Source organism: Sinocyclocheilus rhinocerous, unplaced genomic scaffold (genome assembly GCF_001515625.1).
Source record: "Sinocyclocheilus rhinocerous isolate Xijiao unplaced genomic scaffold, SAMN03320098_v1.1 scaffold708, whole genome shotgun sequence".
In the NCBI taxonomy this organism is placed as follows: Eukaryota; Metazoa; Chordata; class Actinopteri; order Cypriniformes; family Cyprinidae; genus Sinocyclocheilus; species Sinocyclocheilus rhinocerous.
The window spans coordinates 2,012,212-2,024,665 of NW_015635523.1; the positions used below are offsets into that span (position 1 = coordinate 2,012,212).

Genomic DNA, 12,454 nt, shown 5'->3' on the forward strand with positions numbered 1-12,454 from the left:
AGAGAGAGAGAGAGAGGACTTATAAGGTCTGATATTATCTTTCGAGTCTCCGAGCAATCTGACCTGCTAGATGAATTACTGCAGTGACAACAGTCTTGTTTTCACAAAGAACGTTTATAGAATCTTTCCAAAGAGGTCTAGAAATATATATATATACACACAGAGGGGTCCAAAAGTCTGAGTTTACTAGTAAAAATGCATCTTGTTTTTTGCATTTTCTTACCTCAAAAGACATGATGCAAAGTTTTTTTTGTCTTGTCTAATAATTTATTCAAAACGACATTAAATATGCAATTCATACATTCAATGAATTCACAAAGAATTCTATGACGATATCATTTTTTTCTGTTATTTCAAAGTCAAAAATGCAGTGTGATGCAACTGTCCTGATATCATAATGAAGAAAAAGAAGCCTCATTAAAATAATAAAGTTCTTGAAAAGAAAAAGTTTGATATTTGATTATTATTTCTTAGAAAGAAATCTACATTACTGTTCAGTTTTTGGGTTCAGTAAGATTTTCTAACGCTTTTGAAAGAAGTCTCTTATTCTCACCAAGGCTGCATTTACTTGATCAAAAATACAATAAAAACACTAATATTGTGAAAAATTATTAGTACTTAAAATAACTGTTTTCTATTTTATTATATTTTAAAATTTCATTTATTCCTATAATGGCAAAGCTGAATTTTCAGCAGCCAAAACTACTGTACTTTACTGCTTATTAATATTTGAAAAAAATGTCTATACCAAATCAAACCCACTGGGGCATTTAAATTGTTCTAAACTATATTTTTCTTAAACAGTCTTATTTGTCACTGAACATTAATAGAAACTACTTCATTACAAATTTTATTTTCAAGACTATATTTCATCAAGATAATTGAACTTTACAAGTTTGCGCAAAACTCGGAAACAAGGACATCTGGCCAAATTCCAATGATCAATGTCACACATTTACTTATTTTATCAGTGACCTAGAAATCAAAAATACATCTTATTCCTTACAACTTTTAAAAATTCTCAAATCCAGACAACCCGACCAGACTGTACATGTTAAACGAGTTCATTTATCTTGTCTCAGTACACAAAACGTGCACAGACATGCATATATAGGTTCGCTGAGCAGCTAACTCTGCAGCCTACAGATTTGAGCTCTAGTGCTCACAGGATTGATGGCATAAGGATGCTGAGCTTTCTATTTCCACACAGAGCAAGAGAACCAGAGATAGAAGAGCTGAAGGAAGGCCGCTCTGCTTCTCATATCAATGACTCATGCACACTTCCTCTGTACAGAGCGGGAAGTAGACCTTTATAATAATCTATAATATATCAGAGCGGTAACTAGATACACACTAGAGACTGCGCTGGTCTTTTCCCGTCTCTCAATCTCTCCCCTTCTCTTGCTCTTCCTCTCTGGGATAGCTGATCACACCTGCCCCATTACGAGGCCTTTCTGTCCCTAGCACGGACTGTGTATCCATGCACACGTTCACACTTTCTTTAACCCTCCGATTTGCTGGATTAAACAGAAGATAAAATATTCAGCATCCACAGAGATTGCAAATGAATTAAACATTGCAATCTGCAAACGGACGATACATTTTAAAGATCTGGAGAGTGCTGTGCTTGGAATGGAAATCAGCTTAATTCCATAGTATTACTTAATTTTTTCTTGCTTCAGGAGAAGCAATTAAAATAACCTTACAATCCAAGAATAACTCCCCAAACAAACTCATATAATCAAAATTAAAATCTCTTACAGCAAGAACGTTCACAGCAACATACTAGAGATTTGCAAAACTATATATTAGACATAATAGACTCGGGGAAAAAAAAGAAAAGGAATAGAATGAAAGATGCACAGCCACTGCACTAAAAATATCATGACTATTTTAGTTAAATACCAATGTTCTAAGGCATGCAATTATTTTCAGGGAAAGGCACAGCTAAAGTAGTTCCAGACAGGTCTTGACCGCATTACATGTTCATATCACTTCGCCAAATGATTTCCATTATTTGAAAGGTCATACAAAAGCAAAAGAACCAAAACTCACAAATGACACTGACCAAGCAAATAAATATGGTAAACAATGAAAATGACAAATGATTACCACGTTTTGGCCACAAAATTACTCCGGTAATTGAATTACTCAGGTAATTCACACACGTTTAATCTCTCTCTAATAACTTAATAACTGCATTAGTCTGCTATCAACAGCTCAGCCTCCATTACTAGCTCTAAAATGACATTTTGGAATTAGCAACAGAGGCGGGGGATGCGATGCGTAAGAAATTAGTCCTACACACCAGAGCGTTTTAATGACAAAAACCTGATGAATATCTTGAAATACAACATCTGAAAAATCTCTTGAGGGGTGGTAACCATAGTTTAAGTTGAATAACTGACTCAGGTCCATTGAATTATTAGAAAATAATGTACACCCGAGGTGTAACGGCCACTCCACTTTTCACATCACTTTCTAATGTGTGGGTGTGCATTATTTTCTAATAATTCAATGGACCTGAGTCAGTTATTCCTTACATATTACATATATATTATATTATATTACATACATATATCATATTACATTTATATTATATCTAGATAAATTAATACAAATGTTCTTAACATTTTGATGCCAGCTATATATTTTCAATAACACTTTAGATTAGGGAACACTATTCACTATTAACTAGTTACTTATTAGTATGCATATTACTAGCATATTGGCTGTTTATTAGTAGTATAATGCTATGGCATTTTTTTGTCAAAAAAAAATTCGAATTTCGAAAATTCGTCGAATTTAAAATAAAAATCCACATTTGAATGTAAAAACGCTGCATTCGAATTTTAGGTGTGTGTCAGGCAGCCTTATCAGTGGCAGAAAAGATTTTAATGCTTTTTTTTAAAGTTTTTTTTTTACTTTTTTAGTTTTAGAGAAGATCTCGTTTACGGCAAAACTGAAATCAAGCCATTCACACAGAATGCAGAGGGACATCTAGAGGGACATCTATCACCGTTGCACTCATGTCTAGCACAAGAGAGCGGCATGTTTAGAAAGCCATGTAAAATAAATGCAAGTTCAACTTTTTAAAAACATGTCTCGAGACTTTATGGCGATTTTTTTCCCCATCCCACTGCATCTCATGTTTTTAAATAGAAAAAGTATCGGTCCTTTGTATTAAACTAGAAACTTTAAGAAACTTAATTAATTAATTAATTATTTATGGTTTATAAACATTATTTTAAACATTATGCACATTTTTCAAAGATAGTCGTGTTATTTTATTGCTTTGAATAAACGTGAGTAATATTTTGCTTGATGCGCCCTCTTGTGGCCTCAGGAGAGAAGCCAAAAGCTTTTTTTCTGAAATTATGCCTTTTAAATTCGAAAATAATTCGAATATTGATAATATTTAAGTACAAAATTCGAATTTAGTTTTTCAGCCATTTTGACAGCCCTAGCACATATTAATGCCTTGTTTTGTATGACCATATTCTAGATCCCTTAAAGGGTTACTTCACCCAAAATTGCGTTTTTTACATGAACCGGAAGCCAGTGCATGCGTTGTGATAGTCTCTCCACAATGGCGGCTCGCGCTGCAGACGGAATGAGGAGGAGAAGAATTGTTGAATAAAGTCCTTATTTTTGTTTTCTTTGCGCACAAAAAGTATTCTCGACAGTATTCTCGTAGCTTCGTAAAATTACGGTTGAACCACTGATGTCACATGGACTATTTTACCGATGTCCTTGCTATGTTTCTGGACCTGGAAACATTGCAGTTGTGTTGCTGTCTATGGAGGGTCAGAAAGCACTCGGATTTAATCAAAAAATATCTTAATTTGTGTTCCGAAGATGAACGAAGGTCTTACGGGTTTGGAACAACTTGAGAGTGAGTAATTAATAACAGAATTTTCGATTTTGGATGAATTAACCCTTTAACCCGACTCAATATCTAAACATAACTACTACGACAACTATCTTACTATCAATACGCAGTAAGTAAGAGTTTACCGTGGGAAATCACTTAATTAATAGTGAATATGTGTTACTTAATCTAAGGTGTTGCCAAATTTGCTTTTTTCTGTAGAAATTTTTTTTTTTTTTTAAAGTGCATAAAATATTTTCTGGAAAAAATATTCTGTTTTATTAAGTATTAATTTGTTAGAGCACTGTTAAAACTACATAACACAACACACAAAGTTAAGTCTGTAAACAGAATGAAATGAAAAGTTTCAATAATGCAGAATAAAACTATAATGATGTCGAATTCTGTGATTTTTCTGTAATTCTGTAATTTACTTTCCATTTTATTAATGCTTTTATTTATTAGCATTTTCTCTTTCATGGACCACCTAGCATACCCTGGGGTACCCGGATCCCTGAACTAGCCAAACTTACTAATAGACTAGCATGAACTGTCACAGCATTATCTCTTTCTGTATCTATATTTATAAACTGGCAGTACAGCAAACTGAAACTCTTCCCAGCAAACAAGCCCAGGCTGGTCAAGCTGTCTGAGAAACCTCATATTCCAGCATTAAGAGGCAAAAAAACCTTAATGCTCTTAATTAGCGTGAAAAAAAAAAATCAACTAACCAGTAACCTTCACCTCTCAAATGCTGACTAGAGCAGTTAGGAAAGCCATCAGCATGTCTGGTTTAGTGTGCAGATGTATGCTAAATCACAGGCCTGACTCAAGAGCAGCACTCCAGCACATGACCAGACAGTTCACCCCACTTACTCGCTGCTAAATGGAGGAGAGAAAAGGCATTTCTCCATGACAAAGAGCTTTAATTGATTGGAGCTGTAATGAAAACTGGAAAGATCAGATCTGATTTGGCACATGCATCTTGAAATGAGAAGAAAACTTACTTTTCACCAAAAGACCTTCTCCAAAAATCGGCGGCGTCTGCCTTAGTAATGCGGAATGTGTCTCCTTGGAACTGTCCACCTGGAAAGATGGCTTTGATCTCGGCCAACATGTGACTGAAGATCAGCGAGAGCTTGGTGAGGTTCCGCCTGCAAGAGAACGAGACGAACAAAGGCAAAAGCACAGGGTCAGTACATTAAACAGACAGGAAATCAACAGTCAGTGTAAGTGTACACACACAGAGAGAACAGTGAACTCTCAAGCATTCTCTATTGGGCGAGTTTCTTGTCCTTGAGCTTGTCTGGAAGTTAATGTGCCGTTCAAACAGCATGAGGATACAGTGCAATCTGATGCACGCAGTCTGAAGGGCATGTCGGAGCCACACCAGAAAACAAAAGCTCACTGGGCTTCGGCCAACAGAACAGAGATGATCTGCTCCTGTTGCAGATGAACACTGCAAGAAGATGATGACCGATTGTCTACAGAGGTGTAGTGTTGCAAAATATATTTCTAAAATACTTCTATTATTATTATTATTATTATTATACAAAATCAATTATTTGACTATACAATTAATTTGCAAATCAGACATTATTAGCATGACCTACCATCCCGTAAAGCATTGCAACTGATGTAATAAAAAATGCGGAAGATGATCATTATTATTATTATTATTATTATTTAGTAAATGCATAATAAAATACATAAATACATACAATAAAATACATAATAAATAAATGCATATTACTTTATTATTATTGAAGTATGTAATACTTAATGTTTAATACATAATATTTTGAATCTAACTAATATATATATATATATATATATATATATATATATATATACACACACACACACACGTGTATATATATTTATTTATTTATTTATTTATATATAATTGTTATTGTTAGATTTAAAATATGACATGTTTTTAATAATTATTTTAATTAAATTTTACATTTTTAAATATAAAAAGTAAAAATCCCATAAATTTGTGCAATAAAAATAATCAAATTAATCAAATTTGCATTAATAACATTGAAACATTGTTTGTAAACTTACAAACTTATAGCCTATAAATCAACAGTTTTATATTACGTATAGCATTGCTTTCATGTCAGTAACAATGTTTCACAAGTTTGTAGTTCATTCATAATTTCATTAATTACATAATTGGAATGCAGATAAATGATGTCTGATTCTCAAACTAATTTTCTTCAATCTTTTTATAGAATCGTTTGAACTGGAAGAAGGCTCAAATATACAAGAAAGCTCATTTAACTTGATCCAATTCATTATGCCATTCTTTCATACTTCAAACAAGGACATGCAATATCAGTTGCTTTCCAACTTATGCGTCTTATACTTTTCCGATTTGTTATGTTAACCTTTAGCATCTTTTCGTTTATTCACGTAAAGCAGACATGCAAACAAATATGAGTTACTACATCTCTACGTACCACAAGTCATTAAGACTTTCGAAGTTGTGTCCCTAAATGACTTCTCCCATAATGGCTGGCAGGCAGGGACTCTAGCCCTCAGGGGCTTGTCCCCTTCCTCCCCCTGTGCCGTTCTCCAGTGGGATTAGAGCGGGCAGATAACCCACCTTTCAGAACAACCTGTCAGGTGGCACTCAATTACGCGGGGCCACTCAGCCCGAGGGAGGTCAAGAGGAACCGGGCTGCAAGCGGCAGATAACTAGCCCCTCAGAGGCACAACAAACACACACCAACTTTCAGGACTCACAGTGGCGTTTTGTAAAGCAGCAATTGGGCACCTGCAGCTCCCAGGAGTGTTGCCGAAAATCTGGCCCAACCGTCATGCTCTGCGCAAACAATTTCTTTCACCGGTGTCACATTTGCATTTCTTGTCTAAATCGGGCTGTATTTAGAGACCCATTAATTAGCTTGCTACATCAGCGCAGCTTCCTGTCAAAACATAACTGTGACAAAGCAATTAGCACGTTAGCAGCGATGCAGAACCGGCGGGAGAAGGGAGAAACTGCAGATGAGAACCGGAGGTCAAATATGGAGGTGTATTTTACTTCAGAGTTGTTATAAAGCACTGGTCATAATCACAGCTCACAACAGTCAGTGATTAACCGGTGTGAAAAACTTCCTTAGATCTCAGTGGTATTCGCCTCAGATACAGACAATAAAGCTCTTTTCAGCCTAACTTAGCCGAAGGGATCTTTTTATTTCGTTATAAGTCTCTGATGAATCCACCAGAGAACATTTCTCTCCATAAACTTCAGTTCAGTTAATACCTCGGAGTCTTCAAGTTTTCAATACGGTGAGTCACTGCTCATTTTATCACCCTGTTTAATGCAGTAATACTGAAACTGCTGAGGGATTCATATATATTAGGTGTCAGTCTGGAGAAAGGCAAGCTCAACTAAAACAGCCCAGCTGGGCTGACTCTGGGCTTGCTTTGTATTAATAATAATAATAATAATAAATAAATAAATTATACTACTACTACTACTACTACTAATAATAATAATAATAATACACACAACCACATTTTTGGAGTCTTTCCGTTTTTTTACTTTACTTCAGCAACAAATCAATTAAATAAAGTGACATTAAAGACATGTATAATGTTACAAATATTTATATTTCTACTTACTATCCATTAAAGAACCTGAAGAACATCAAAATATAAAAAATATGATAAAATATATGAAACAAAAAACAGCTGTATTTACTGTATTTTTGATCAAATAAATGCATAAGATACTTAATCAAATCAATCAATTATCAAAAATATTTTTGAAAAATTCAGCTCCGAACCTATGAACGATAGTTTGCACATTTATATATAAATATGCACAAATATATATAAAATCAGTTTTGTTGCTGACTGGTTTACATGGCAAATGTAGAGTTTGCAACACAATAATAATACAGTGTATTACAATTAAATGAATTAATATAATATAATATAATATAATTCTTTTTTTTTATTGATTAATCATTAACTTTACTGTTGAAAATGTTTTTCTAACTACACATTGCCATTAAACAAGTTAGTAATAATAGATTTAAGTTTCACTAACTTGCAGTTTAGAACGCGAGTCAGATGTTGATTCTCTAAACGAACTGACTCATAAGAGTCATTTGTTTGTGAATCAGACTAAATAAGATTCTCTGAAACTCACCTGCTCACATATGTAGAACATTTATACATATATCTCTAATCTCTAACATCCGACATATCCATTGCCAGCATACCACATCAAACACACTCACACCTGCTTGCTTCATAACTTCCACAGGAAATTAGAGATTGTGGGTCACACGAGAACTACATTATAATATTTCAACATCTACTCCACTCAGAGAGTGACACCATTACACGGATGAATCCTAGAGATGCCTGTGTTCTGACTGTTGAGTTCACAGCGATCATTTAAGTTTCAACACCTCTGACACACACAGCAGTCCGTGAATCATTTAAACCCAATCCATGCGGTACAGCCTGATAACATGTCACACGCTAGCCACAAAGCCAGGGAGAAGACAGCGTACCTTTGAGGACACTGAGTGACGGATGCTCAGAGAGAGTTAATCCTAGTACAGAAGCTTGTCCTGAGGTAGAAGAAATTGAATTTAAGACAGAACAATAATCTCGGCCCACAGGCAACTAACATATGCTAATTCCCTCTGCGCTGCTGGGGCGGATGAGGTTTTTTCTTATGTGCCTCACCTCTTATCGACAGGGGTGTGCTTCAACAGAGCCAGGACTTCATAGGACACATCGCTACCTCATGCAACACCACAGCTCAGCAGGATATGGCTGGAGCTTAATCTGGGATATGCAAATTATAAGTAATTTGCAAAACAGCTACAAAGGCAAAATATATGTTGGAAATGGCTGAAAGAACACAGGATATTTTGCGGACCTGTTTCTCTTTATAATTGTAATTTCTTCTTAGTTGTTCTAGAGTCTGAGTCAACTATACACAACCAAGAAGCTATAAGTTGATTGGAATGGTTGATCTAAGTCAATGTGTCTATGAGATGTATCCTCAGGTATCTGCCAGGTGAAAATAATAAGTCTGATCGCTTAGAAAATAAAAGTAATAACCCTCAACAGGCCACGTAATTTGAGGTATCAGTTATGCGTATAGTGCAGAATATTGAATAATTGTGATGCTTGCCTTAGAAAACACCACAAATAAACAAGACTTCACATTTGAGCTTATTAAGTAAGTTTGTCAAAGGAAAACGAACAGAAATGGTGGCTCTGGGTTCACATAAGCAGCACCATGTGACTGGTCTAAAAGCAGCATACGCTTTGTTTGCAGTGAACCTGTTGAGAAACTTAAAAAGTAAGAATTATAAAAGCAGCAGTGACAGGAGCTGAATTATGAAATGAAATTAAATATGTAGTCAGTTATTGCATTAGGCATGCTGCTCTACTGCACTACTATTCCTGCTGTTGAATCACGACGCTGATGTCTTAGTGGCCAGACCAGAGAGCCAGACTTCCTACCAACATCTCAGTGAACTCTCCAAACCCTCAGTGCTTCCTGTGTGTGCTCTGCGGACTGGATGACTCCTGCCTTTCTGAATGAAACCCCATAAAACATCATATATTATTGGGAGATGGAGGATGACAGTGCTGTATTTGAACACAGATGATTTTATGGTAATTGCAGATAATGGTAGAGTGCTGGGGTTGGAGTTCATCCGAGCTTATCTGGAGAGGGGGGGAAACTGTGAAATGACTCTGGAGAGCCTTTATTTTCAGCCTTCAATTACGTTCAAGCAATCTGTCTGGATTTTTAGTCGAAACCTCTAATAACTACCCCCCATACACACTGAAACACACACACATGTGAGTGTGTTTCAGGTCAGGATGGTGCCACATGTCTGCTGTAGAGTGGTCCAGTGAGTTTCCATTTTCTGCATTTTGGCTGCTCCATATGCAGAACGTCCCGAAAGGAAACATGAAGCAAAGTCTTGAATATGAGGAGTTTTATACGAGGGGTCACATCTAAAGCTCCTAAGTTCAATCGTACTCCAACGTCATGTTAAAAGGCCACCACAGCCCAACGGGAATTGACCTCTGTGAGGAAAGTCAGTCGATACTCATACATTATTGGCAGTTTGCAAAATGAACCATGGTTCTCAACGACTGTTATTATATTCCAATCCCGCTGGAATACAAGAGAAATATCCCTAAAATATGTTTTCTTCAACATCTATGACTCCAAAGCAACATCAAAACACAATCATGGTTAGCTCATAAAAAACGTCAAGCCCGTGCCGTTAGTGTTAATGAAGTGTGATCGCGTAAAGTACTTTATTGCAGTCAGGTCTAAAGGTCCTCATCAGGGAGTGTCAAGTACAGGGCCATAAAGGTTGTTTCAGTACTGAACTATTACTTGCACATGTGATGGTCATGCAGAGACCAGGCATTGATTTGATTAACAGCCTAACCATTACGGCAAAGAGAAAGCAACAGCTAAAGTGAGAGAGACAGAGAGACCTCCCACCAGCCCAGTCAAGCACCCATCATGCTCTCTGGAAGCTCGAGAGACTGAGTCACTTTCAAGAGGCATGTACATGTGTCACTGCACTGCAAAACAGCTGAGAAAGTGAGACAATATCAGAAATATTATTACAATTTAATATAACTGTTTGCTATTTTAACACATTTTAAAGTTTAATATATTCCTGTGATGGTAAAGCTGAATATTCAGCATCATCACTCCAGCCTTTAGTGTCACATGATCCTTCAGAAATCATTCTAATATGTTAATTTAATGCTCAAGAAACATTTCGTATTATCAATGTTGAAAACAGTTGCACTGCCTAACATTTTTGTTGACACAGGAGTACTTTTTTCAGGATTCTTTTATATAAAATAAAATATAAATATAAAATAAAAATATATTGTAACATCTAGTCTTCACTGTCACTCTGGTGTAATTTAATGTGTCCTTGCTGAATAAAATTATTAATATCTTAAAAAAAACAAATGTGACCCCGAACCTCTGAATAGTACTTAAATCAAGATCCCTACATGCAGAGGGCCAATCTATGAGTGTCATGCCCACTAGAACTAAAGCTCAACCTCAATCTGCAACATACAACCCTGCAAACACATCGAGCACAGTGCAGTTGACGCCCTAGAAGGCATGTGTGGTTCAGAGGCACGTGGAAGCACCTGTCACGTCTAACGGCCGGCGTGACATTCTCCTAGGCTTCCTGACACCTGTAGGACTCAGCGCTGCTCGCTATTGTCTTTCACTTTTTGTTGACCTACATTCAGTGGCACACACCCTCCTCCATAAATACCGTCATTACTTCGGTCGGCTGTCAGTCAGAGAACAGCACACAGCAGATGACACGTAATCGATACGCAGAGCTTTCCAACTTCACTGCATGAAAAAAAAGAGGACTTGCACCTTTTTCGTTTTGGACCCACGGCCAAGTGGTTATGGAAGGTGCTTAAAAAATAACAACAAAAAAAGCACACATTTTTTAATAAAATTGTGTATGTGTATACATAAAAAAGCAGTAAAATGTACAGCAATAACAATACAATAAAAGTTATACAAAACTATGTTGAAAACAGCAGTAGCTATATTACTAAATATTTCACTACAAAAATACAGATTTTTTTTTTTTTAACAAGTTATTTTTCACTGAATTAGTCTTCAATATTACAAGCCACACTGGGCTGAATTCAGAACAGCAGAACTTATTATTTCTGGCATATCTATGCTAGTATAAATAGTATGCTAGTATGCTGAATCTTGAATGCTGAATACTGTATGCTGAATTTTGAAACCATGAATAAAAATGCTTTATTCACATCAACTGTCCAAATTGAAACTTGACTCAATTGACTTTCCAACTGAATTGGATTTCCAATGATTTATACAGGAGAGAAACAAATGACATCTTATGATATCATGTTTAATTATTGCCTTAGTTTTATCAACAGAAACCACAAAAATGAAATTGTCACTGTCAGTTGCTCGTTTACCTATAACAGAGAGATTTCAGTTGCAAAAACTGTATGTTTTAGCTGAGGAGAGTTTTTGAGGAGACCATTTTGTCCCGCTTTTATCTGAAAGCTCTCTGCAGAAGTGAAGCCACCAGGCCAGCGACATGACTCATCAATAAAACACCTGGCAGCCTGCTCCGCAGCAGGACCGGCCCAAGCGAGAGAGTGAGTACGGTAATAGCGGCAGGACCCATCAGAGCTGGAGAACAGATGAGATATCTATCAAGACCTCCTGCTGCAGGCCAATCTGCCACACACACTCACAACCCCCTCTTGCTTTTCTCTCACACACACACACACACACACACAAACACGTACACACTAATCCACTGCAACTCTGCTGCTTTGAACACGTACATGAAAAACTGATGGGATTCCAGTAACTGTATTGTTCAACTTTTTTAAATGAACGGTTTGGGCATTAAGAAGACAAAAGAAAGGAAGAAAAACAGGAACTGCAACACTTAACCAAAAGTTTGTGCTACAGAAATGAGTGATACCTCAGATTGTGTGTTAGAGAGAGGTGAGGTGAGAGGTGTGTTATTACTTTTC

General features: G+C 36.3%; 1 protein-coding gene across 1 annotated transcript in view; it reads right to left on the reverse strand.

Annotated features, from left to right (window-relative positions):
- The window catches only part of LOC107747038 (E3 ubiquitin-protein ligase CBL-B-like), a gene marked incomplete at its 5' end in the record, with an annotated part of 61,651 nt that overhangs the window by 25,001 nt on the left and 24,196 nt on the right, over window positions 1-12,454 (reverse strand). The window contains one exon of the mRNA XM_016561453.1: window positions 4,879-5,025. Within this exon, the coding sequence (XP_016416939.1) occupies window positions 4,879-5,025 (147 nt within the window). The remainder of the gene's footprint in view (window positions 1-4,878; window positions 5,026-12,454) is intronic.